Source organism: Emydura macquarii, unplaced genomic scaffold, assembly GCF_026122565.2.
Source record: "Emydura macquarii macquarii isolate MOO-44397 ecotype Brisbane River unplaced genomic scaffold, CSIRO-AGI_Emac_v2 contig_2805, whole genome shotgun sequence".
Classification (NCBI taxonomy): domain Eukaryota; kingdom Metazoa; phylum Chordata; order Testudines; family Chelidae; genus Emydura; species Emydura macquarii.
Window position 1 is genome coordinate 1,314,149 of NW_027132942.1, and position 11,284 is coordinate 1,325,432.

Genomic DNA, 11,284 nt, shown 5'->3' on the forward strand with positions numbered 1-11,284 from the left:
AATGAGTCCTGTAGCACTTTAAAAACTAACAAATTTAATTTCTGCAGGCATAAACTTTTGTGGGCTGCAACCCACTTCTACAGGACTCTCGTTTTTATGTTAGAAAGGTACAACTTTGTTGCAGATGGCTGTTGGTTTGGAGGGACATATATTATGTTTCTTATGATCGTCAGTCATGTAATCACCAGGCTGTAGTTCTGCAGCACTCCAATGAGAAATTCATAAGCCATTATGACCAGATTTTCACATTATTCTCTGAAGAGGAACATTAGCAAAGTTTGGGGGCTGAAATGTTCCAAATGACACACATTGAGATTTGGTCTGATCTGCAGACATGCCAACTCCAGATCCACATGGCTGCTATGTGTCAGATAATGATAGTATTTCAAAGAAGGCATAGTTTGTAAGAATGGGTGTTCTTGACCACACACATTTTATTGAAGGCCTGGCTCTCTGCTCACTAATGCTGCTGTAGAAACTAGGGGCAACTCAGTCTATGCCACTGCTGTTCTATTTTATGCTGATGTAACTGATGGCGGAAATACACATTCTGTTTCCACCACCTAAATATCCCTATTTTTCATTTAAAAATTTGAAGTACAAAATAATCTTTATATGGAATAAGTTAATGGAAGCATCTGAAAATGAATAGGTAAAATTGACATGTGAATAGGCTTTGCATGCACCTTCACAAGAAAAGATCAGAGTGCATGCAGTCTCAAAGAAACGTAAGCACTGCTTACCTTTGTGGCATATCACTGAAATGGAAGGTTGGTGAAATTCTTTGTTGATCAGAATTGTCACAAGATAGCAATGAAATGGTGTAACGTAACCTGCTTTTTACTTGTGATTTTGGATTATAAGAAGGTCCAACATGGGGATTATCTAAGATCTGAACTTTCTGGCAAATAGTTCCAGGCTTGTGGAATAATGGTTGTGCTTTATTAAATGCTTTGCCAAATTAGGGACTTGATTATTATAATTTCAGATAATGAACTGACTTGGGAACCCATGCTGTGTTTGGTAGTCCCCAAACATGGTCCCACATTCAAGGCTAGTTCCAAGGTACTGGTGAAATGCCAACCTCCTGTCTTTCATGTGAAAGAGAGAGTGCCTGTGGCCTTTTTTTGGTAACTATAGAAATAAAAGGCTTGAAATACAAAGGCCTGATTTTTTTCTTTATAGTTTTAATTGGGAAAATTAGCCTCTAAACGTCATTTTTTAGAGACAGTAACTTGGCTGCTGCCCTTTTTAAGTGAGCAAGTTCTCCTCAGTAAAATCCACCTAAAACTAGGATTCAGAGGTTATGAAGTTCTACAGGTGAAGGTTTCTGGATTCAGAGTTGTGCTACAAGTGAGGAGAGTGACGTTGCTTTCAAACTGAGGCTTTCCTTAAACCCAGTGACGTTCTTCCTTCCCTACTTTTTATTGTTCAAGCTGTTTTCTTTTTGTTTTGTTTTTTCATTCTCTCCTCTATAAATAGTTGTTCAAGAGGCTAAGTGGCTATATAAGAAGCAAAATCCTAGAAATCATAATAGAAGATCAAATAGTTCTGGCTTCTAGTAACATAGCCTGACCTCGGTGTCTAGCACTTCTATATTTATTTCTGACTCCACTGATGAGAAACGAAACAGAAATTTCATTCTAAATCTCCCTGAAGAAGTTTCTGAAGCCAGACATGCTAAATAACCCCGGACTTGCAGGAGTTCTCTAGAGAAGGAAGGGTTTCCCATCTCCACTGTTTGGTAACTGTAGAAATAAAAGGTCTGAAATACAAAGGATTGATTTTTCAGAAAGGCTGCACTCCCTCTGAAATCATTGGGATCTGTCAAAGCCTAACACTTTCAAGAACTAGTTCACTGATCTCTGATGAAAAAGCCATGGAGCAAAACTAGATAAAGTCTAACCTAGAATTGGACCAGAGCTAAGCTAGTGGTTGCCTTTTCTGAGTGGTTCTCTGAAAGAAACACTTTGAGAAGCAGTGGGCGTTGGGGTCCTGAGATCAGAGCTGTCCCATGTGACAGCATCTTCATTATATAGATCACTTTGTAAGAATGTCTAACTGCTATCCCTAGAGTCATCTCTTCAGCACAGAATCTTTATTGTAACATCCCCTTCACTTTTTCTGTCTAGTTTTGTCTTTATTTTATTGACTCAAAATCAGCCTAACTATAGTAGTTGCCTGTTAACATTTAAATTATCATGCTAAACTGTCCTGTTTCTTTCTTTGCAGAGCTGATGGTGAAGTTAAACACTGTGTGATTTACAGCACTCCAAGGGGTTATGGGTTTGCAGAACCATATAACCTGTACAGCACACTTAAGGAATTAGTCCTTCATTACCAGCAGACATCCCTCATCCAACACAACGATTCCCTAAATGTCAGGCTCGCCTATCCTGTCTACGCACAGATGCCCTCCTCCCTTTGCAGATAAATCCTGGGGAGGGGGAAAGTGTTGGCTATCTTGTATTCTTTTCTACAGTTTTTATTAGAACTCTGAGGGCATTCTTTCTCCTTAGACTGCTTGTTTTGCACAAGAAGTGATTCTGTGAATGTGAATCAAAGAGGCCTAGCAGCAACAAGACGACAACTTGGGTGTAGGTGTCCTGGTGCTACCTAAAGCTCAGCAGTTCTTTTACACTGATTCATTTTTGTTTCCTTCCGGAGGGAATAAAATCAACACAAACACATCCAAAAAACTGGAAGCAAAACATTTTATGGAGATAATTTTTTGCCGGGCACCTTCAGCAGAACTTTTAATTGGGATTTTTTTTTCTTGTTTTTGTGGAGACAATTTTGAAGCCTCTGTCGAGGCACCAGTAACGTCTTTCAGTCTTAAACTCCAAGAAACTGGGGGGGGGAACTCTACCACAGCAATGCTCGCTGTTAATTTTAGCAGCTTCACTGCGATTCAGCCGAACTTCCAAATGAGGGCTTATCTTGAAGAGGCATGGAATTTGGTGAGAGAAGACCAAAGGAATTATGGGGAAAAGCTTCAGGTTGTTTCTTAAAAGGAAAAAAAAATCCTTGTAAAGAAAAAGTTGCTTTATTTTTTACCAACAGTAACAAAGTTTTGGTTTCAACGGCACTACAGGTCTTCACTTAAAGGAAACGTTTATAACCAAATTGAATCCACCAAAACTTTGTTCGTTGCTGGATTGAGCACTTATGGGGGAAGGTTGCATTAGCATCCGCACATACTTTCTACACCAAAACTTGAAACAAATAAAAGGAAAAGCTAAAACTTTTTTGTGTGGTTTTGAAAGCTCTAATCTGTTTGATTTGATGTAACTGCTCCTCCTTCCCCACCCCTCTTCCATTTTTTTGGTTTTGTTATTTTGGAACACTTTCCAAGTTGTTTAGATCCTATGCTTTGGAATGTAAACCTGAATGAAGCCGGCCACTCATGTTTTGTGAGTTCTGTTGCTGAATGATGAACTACTCTTTTGAAACCTTTGTTTTTTGTAATGTAAGTATAAAGAAAAGGTGCAATGCAGTGCTTCTGGATGGCTTATTATACCAAATAATTACATGAAGACTGGTCCTCAGATTTTTTTTATTCTAAATCGTATGCTCATTCTTACAAATCCTCTTTGACTTGTTCGCCATGGACCAGATTCTGATTTCTGATACTCCACTGAAGTCACTCAAGACTTTATGCTAGCAGAATCTAGTTCCACTACTTGTAGCCAAGTTTAGTGTTGGGCTATGGTCAAAAAATTGACCAGGATTGTTTGTCAACACAGCAGCTGGTTAAGGAGTACTCAAAGCAGGAAGTGGATCTACTGCTGCCTAAACATTCTAAAGTCAACTGCAGGTTCTCTTGTGCCATCTGATGCATCTGATCCTGTCAGATGCTGGACTGGGCAGACCCTGGGTGTGACTTGGTGCAGTAATCCTTTGTTCTTAAAATGCTTAAGCCAAGGAATAACTGCACTTGGAGAGAGATGTAAGTTGTCCCCATTATATGCTTGACTCAGTATTTTGATTTGCTCCTACTGAGTCTCTACAATGGAATATTAAGTTAAGATAAGAGTAACTTTGTTTGGCAACAAAGCACGAGTGACAAAGTAGTTATTCAGTGTGGCCTTAGAATTTATTTTTTGCTGTTTTTAGTGGTAGCATTTTGTTTTACATGCACTGTACACAAATTGCACAGGAAAGGAAACAGTCTGGTGATTAAGACACAGGACTGTAAGTCAGGAGCCCTTGGGTCTGTTCCTGACCCTGCCACTGACTTCTTGTTTGAATTTGGAAGATCTATAATCCCTGAGGAATAATGGCAAGGTTGTTGAGGCTTAATTAATGTTTACACTGAGAAATCCTCAAACAAAGGCACTGTCAAATACTGTTAAGCAGAATGTTATTTATTCCTGAATAGGTATGTGACAGATCTTGAACATTGATTAAATAGTGGAAAGGGCCATTTAGATTGTCTGGCATGTCCAAGCAGCGCTTTATTTTGCACTAATGTGCCACTGGTTAAACCCAGCTGCTGGTTAACCAGCTAGAATGTGATCTTTAAATGGAGAACTGTCAATGTTTAAAAAGCCCCACAGACTGAAACTGGTAGATGCGTGTGAGAGGAGAATGACACTAATGAAACCCCCATGCCAAATGACCCAGTTTCCCTTGTTTGGCATCTGTGTGCTGGTAAAATGTCTACCCTATTCAGTAAAAACCTAAATGCTTTTCTCCAGCTGTAGGGTAAGAAATGGATTCTTCATTTAAAAAAAAAAAAAAAAAAAGCTACTTGCCACATCTCTTGAGGTACAGGTAATCCAGCAACTGCAAAGCTTCATTGTCCTACTTTATCTCTTGCCCCTCCAGCATTGCTCCTGCCATTGGATGCAATGTTGACTACACATACATGAGGTAGTTTTTTTCCCCCGAAAGCACAAATAGCAGTTAAGTGCTGTCTGTGCCTTTTGAAAATCTATCTTCTTACATCATGGTTCTTGTCTTCTTCCACTGGCAACTCTAGTGGAGTTAATGGAGTTATTCCTGATTCTCCTCTCTCACTAGTGAGAATCAGGTTAACTGCAAGCTGTGAAGTGTTTTGCTATCTGAACTGTGACATATAGGTTTTCAATTGACCTTTTCTTGGTTAATGTTTAGACTAAATCCTGGCTCAGTCTCACTGCACCAATGGCAATGGTGCAGGAAGTGGAACTACTTCTGAAGCTTCCTTGTAGTTGAATCTCACTGATCTTGTGAGGTGTTGAGCTAGATTCCACTCTTGATTATGCTTGTATAAATTCAGAGTAATTCCATGGTCTTCTGTGCAGTGACTTTGGCTTTACAGTGGGGTGTGAATTAATTCAGAATCTGTTGTCATTCCCCCCTCCTTATTTTAAACTTCTTCACTCATCACAGGTGCTGCATTGTTGTTAGCAATACATCCAGAAAGCTAAAAGCCATCTAGAAGCATTTTAAATCCCCTCCCTTCCCCAGATTAGGACTTTGTTCAAATTAAACTTAGACATTCCTCACTTTCTCCCTCCACTCCCATCTCCCTGATGGCTCCTAATTTGTCCATGTGCCTTTTTGCACTCAATTTAGGCACACAAGTTACAGTTTGCTGGTGTTTTACCCATTTTATGCTCTCACATGCCATTGCACACCTACTTTTGCATCAGTTTTTGCACTCATTTGGCAAGTGAAAAATGGGTATAAAACGCAGTGAAATACATAGCAGGTATAATCCACTAGGGGGCCTGCTCCTGCTCCCAGTCACTCCAGTTGGTCTGATTGTGTTCATTCGGTGGTATAAAACCAATGTAATGCTATCATTCCTAAAGGAGCTGTTCCTCTCAGGAGTGAGAAAAATTTGAATTAGGCCAACTAGGGGCGGGATTGGGCCCAGTATCAGCTGTTAGCAAGCCTAAAACAAATGCATAAGAGAACGTAAGGGCAAAAGAAGGAGTAAAATAAATTATTTAAAAAACCAGAAGACTGTTCATGTGTGTGTAGAGTGCAGAAAAGTTCTGGTTTCAAGGGTCAAAAGATGGGGAAAGTATGCTCAGTTTATTGGAGCAGCCATTTCTTATCTGACTGCAGCCAGAGTAGTACTGCTCTCACTGACCCACGCTGTATTAAATATATATGTAGATTTAAATAAAACATTTTTTTGCACAGTGTTAAATGGGGGGAAATGATATTGAGACTTTCTAATATGCACAATTTTGTCTATCTGTTTGAAGTATATTTGCAGGGATCAGGGGTGATTCAGTATTTTGCTTTTCCGCAAATGGGGAAACCAGATCTACTTCCACAGTTGCCATTGTGTCCATTGTATGCAGCACATCAGCCAAGAACAGCATGTTGCTGAAGTTCATAAACTTCCAACTCTCCTCCCAATAGTTTTACCAGTCACATGTCTTACTGTGAACAAATAGGTGTATTAAGGTGCAGTTTGAAGATGCTGCAAAGTTTTCCCAAAGAGCACGGGTGCAGTCTAAAAACAAGGGGGTGTCATTGAGTATTTGAACCACCGTGTAATAGAATATGAACATGTACTATATGGTGGTGTCTTTCCCAGTCAAAAAGGAATGAAATGGTCTAGAATATTCTATTTCTGGAAGTGATGGAGTGAGTGCCTGCCACGTATTAAATGTCCTTTAAATTCTGATTCAGTAAAACTCTCCTCCCTTCACCAAGATCAAACATATTCTCCACTGTACACATGCTTCCTAAGGTGAATGAGGTTGAAAGGAGATTCTCAGTCAAATGTAACAAGCCTGATTCGTTTCTCACTTACATGCATGTAAGCAAGAGATTCTGTTGAAGAAAAGCTATGTATGTAAAAGGAGTATCAAGTCCATCTACTGTACATGATACCCAAATTTCAAGCTGCACTCATGTCACAGAAAGACGGAAGTCAAAGCAAATCTTGGCCGTTTGAAAGCCAGGCAGCCATAATGGAGACTGTGGAAATGAATGTTGACACATTCAGTAAAGTTGTAAGGGCTGGGGGGGAATTTTTGGTTGCCCTAACGCTTGCTCACTGTGCAATTTGGATGGTAACGTGTCCAGTAACTCAGTGCTATGGCTGTTTTTAAAACAGCAGAATTCTTAAAGGTGTGTCAGTTTTAAAGTTTGGAAAAGCCCCTTGTATTTGGTACTTGAACAATCTCTTTTCTGTTGTTCGAATGTTTGTTTGTTTTTTTCTTTACACTAACGGAATGAAAATCTGAAATGTTTAGTGAGTCTTGTAAATGTGCTGCATTTTGCAGACAAAACAGGTACATTTTGGGGGAAGGGTGAGACAGGTTCAAAATGCAATTTTAACAAAGCACTATGGTGAAGTGAGGTTTTGTTTTAAACCATATTCTAGAGTCCTACTTTCTTTTGTTTTTCTCCCTACTATTGCTGTTCACAAAGCTGACATTTGTGAATTAAGTTGTCCAAATATATTCCTGAAAGAACAAAGACCTGTGCCAATTTTTACTTCAAATGGCAAATTTAAGTCAGTTTCACAAAGGCTTTTTAGTACCTGAGAAAATGAGTTGAAAATCCAGGCTCAGCTTTCTGAAGAACTTCTTCTGCTTGTAGTTTGAGCAAAGAGCAGATAGCAAACTTGAACAGAACTCCTGTCTTTAGTCACAAAAAATTAAACGCCAAAATGATTGTTCTCAACTTTTGCAAAGAAAGCCTTGGAATAATTGGTTATACTTTTCCTTTTAGAGTGTGTCCCCGCATGTGTACTTTAAAAAAAAAAAAAAAAATCAATTGGGCTAGTGATGCAAGTCTTCAAGGACTTAAATATTTTTAAAAAGACTTCCTCTTTGTATTTGAAGGAAACTTGCATTGCTGATCCACTAGTTTCCTATTGGCACAACCTATGCAGGCAAGAGGAGAGTACCAAGCCATTACCCCCAAATAACAGGATCTTTTGGTAAAATAGTACAGCTAATTATTCTGTATGGCAGGAGTATGTTTTGATAGCATGACAGAAAAGTTTGTCCAAAACTTTTGCAAATCTTGCATTCCGTGGGCATGAATATTTTCCATGGAAGGGGAGGGAAGAATTTTGAAAGCCCTTCAGAGGCCTTCCTGTTTGCTCTCCAGGACAGAGAGTTAGGATTATCCGTGTGTTTTGAGAGTCGTTCTAGACGATGACAGTGCTTAAAACACGGATTTTGGGGGCTGGCGCCATATGTTTAATGTAGCTCTCCTAATCTTCACTTTTGGCAGTAGACCCATCCCCATTCTGTGGCTAATGCAAACGTAGCATTGGTTTAGAATTTGTCTTAAAATACTTGGCGCTCTGGCTTCTGCTGCAAATGAAATACAGGCATGTGTTCCATTTGATCAACAGAAATAATACCTCTCTGATCAATCCGTATTAGCCAAGGTTTTCAATTAGGCTTTTATTTTAAATTTCTTCTGACTTTACCATTTGATGTTCCTTTTGAAATATTGGCTTTAACAAGTCAAAGTGCATGTTTTTTTGTAAATTCAGCACCTCCCCATTAATGTGCTTGCTGGGTGGTGTGGTCACAGAATGGGCTTGAGATCATTTGGAAAAACAATTGTGTTCATCAGAAATGACATAGCAATGGCCATGGACCAAATTAACCCCCGGGCATAAATCTTACCTTCAGTGTGGTTACCACCCCATTTATGCTAGCAGTGAAAGTAGCTCTGGGAATCTTATTTGAAATACAACGTGTGTAGACTGGAGTGGGGAGGTATATTTTTGGTTTTTTTGAGAGTGACTCATACATCAAATAAGAATACATTTGACTAAACCTGTTAATTTTGTATGTTTGGCAGTTTACAGCACCATGGGATTGTAATAGTCCGCATCATATCTGTGTGTGTATGTACTGTATGTATATAGATCTATGTAAAATATATTCACATACACATTTATATGCATTAGCCATAAATGGCACTGCCCCTTAAAATTAAAACAAAATTCATTATTTGCACAGTTTTACACACATTTAGACAAAGTTGGGTTTCTTTTCTTCAAATGAAAGGGTTTATCAGGTACATCTTGACAATGTGCTTTTGAAAGTCTAGACTGATTTTTTTCTCTTTTTAATTGGATTGTTTTTGGGAGTTCTTTTAATTATTGACTCGGGGACAAAAGCATTAAAATTTGGTCAAAGCAAAGATTACTTTTTAAAAAAAAAAAACCCTTGTTTTCCTTCAAGATGCAGTAATGTTTGCATGTTTTAAATAAATCTAACCAAACCAATGTGCAAAGGAGGGTAAGTGTATGTATCACTTTGTGAATGCACTGCTGAGATGAAGGCGTGTCTCAGTGTAAAACGAGTGTATGTTTGATTTTTGTAGTCAGGACTGAAATGACAGCACACTCTCCTTTGTATAAACTTTGTGTTCATGTTGCATTTTTTTCTGATTTTTTTTTTCTTCATCTTCTTCTAAGGGATACTGCATCTACTTAGAACCTGCTGCTCATGAAGCTGTTGGGGTTTTTTTTTTTGTTTGTTTTTTGGGGGGTTTTTTTCTCCATATGAATTCCAGCATGTAACTTTTTGGTACTCTTGCTGTTGTTTGTGTAAAATCTGTTCTGTCGTTTATGCTGTAGTTTAAAAACAAAACAAAAAAAAGGAATTCGTGTAGTTTAACTTTTAAAAAGAAACAAACTGCTTCATATGGAAATTGTATGTTAGTGTTTTTGGACAAGTCATACTGTAGTTTCTAGATCAGTAATGCAGCATTGTACTTGTCACCAGATGTGTTACGATTTTGCTGTATTTTTTTAATAGATGGTTGGGCTTTTAGATCCCAGGCACTAAACATCCTGGGCCTACTTGCTCTAGATTTAAAAAAAAAAAAAAATGCAATAAAAAATTGCAATAAAGCACATTTCCATGTAATGTTTTAGAAGGATGTACTGACAGCTCTTTCTAATAAATTCCAAAATGCAGCCTAGTTGGCATGTTGTGGTGGTAGCTTTGTTTGTTTCTCCTGGTTGAGGCAGTACAAATGGATTTTGTTTAAGGCTCAGCTCAAGGCTAGAGTTTGTTTGTTGTGGTTTTTTGGTTGTTGCCAACGTAGCGCTAGGTTTCCAAAATCATGAGCAATTGAAATTCTAGCTAATAAATACCCACTTTAGCACTACTTCGTTTGGGTGCCTGGAACAAAACCTCTGGCTGTGTCCAGCAACAGCGCATTCACTGAAAACGGTGTAAAAACATTGTTACAGCTAAACTCGACAACAATTCTACATTCCCTGAACACTTTCACACAGTCTGAGACTGAAAATACTGAGCAATTTGCTTGAATTTAAATCTTTTAAGAGATGAAACACCTATCAATAGCACTAGTGTAAATGAAATCAGACGCAGCATGTTTCTTCTTTAATGGTTCCTTTCCTCAGTTCAGTTATGGTTCCTTTCCATAGGTCATGGAACCATCAGACATGTTTGTGGGCATCTGATAATGTCCAAAACCCATCATGAAGGAAACCCAGTCTAGTGATTTCAGCTCTGATGTGGGGCTCTAACTAGCAATAGGCTTCCGCAGCTTCAACTGATACCCCAGCTGCCCACTGAAGGAGCAGTAGTTTGTGACGACCTTGTTCTCTAGACACACAATTACATTCACTTCACTATGCAGTGCTGCTGATTGTCACTGGTGTAAGTGAAATGAGAATGGGGCTCTCTGGTTCCTCAGTCAGAGCTAGCTCCTGCTGCCCCTGAGATCATTGAGAGCAGAATTGGGTCTCTGCATTTATTACACCTAACACAGTCACAGCATGTGGCCTGGAATTGGCCAAGTGAAATCTCTGGGAGCCTGGGCTTACATTCCTCAGTGATCACATCTTAACCCACCACTGCCGCTGCCCAGATGTGTGCGCTAATAATTACACCGTGAGCTTCAAGACTTAGACACTCATGCTTTGTTGTGTGTATTCACTTTGGAGATGCTGCCATTCCACATCCACCTTGTGGCACAGTCTTACGCAGAGGGCTTTCAAACTGCTTTTTTTCTTAATGGAGGTTTTATTATAGACAAGAAAAATAACTGGCAACTTGCTAACTGGGGAGGGGGAATTGGAGTCTGCATCAAACACTGAGGCAGAGAGACAAGGCGGATGAGGTAATAGCTTTGATTGGACCAGCTAAGTGACAGAATTAAAACTAGTGATTTTGATTTCTCTCTAAATAGTACAAAAGTGGGATTTACCAAGCTCAGAGGAAACATTATACTGGATGCTACTGGCATAAATCTGGAGCGATTCCATTGATTTCAGTGGTATTACATGGGTGTAACTGAAATCCGAATCGAGTCCTGTAGCACTGAC

At 39.1% G+C, this 11,284-nt stretch overlaps 1 protein-coding gene across 1 annotated transcript in view; it reads left to right on the top strand.

The window, feature by feature from the left end:
• The window catches only part of PIK3R3 (phosphoinositide-3-kinase regulatory subunit 3), a 38,376-nt gene extending 28,693 nt beyond the window's left edge, over positions 1–9,683 (top strand). Inside the window, exon 10 of the mRNA XM_067567819.1 lies at positions 2,233–9,683. Coding sequence (XP_067423920.1) covers positions 2,233–2,434 — 202 coding nt within the window. The 3' untranslated portion in view covers positions 2,435–9,683. The remainder of the gene's footprint in view (positions 1–2,232) is intronic.
• Positions 9,684–11,284: the final 1,601 nt, after the last annotated feature.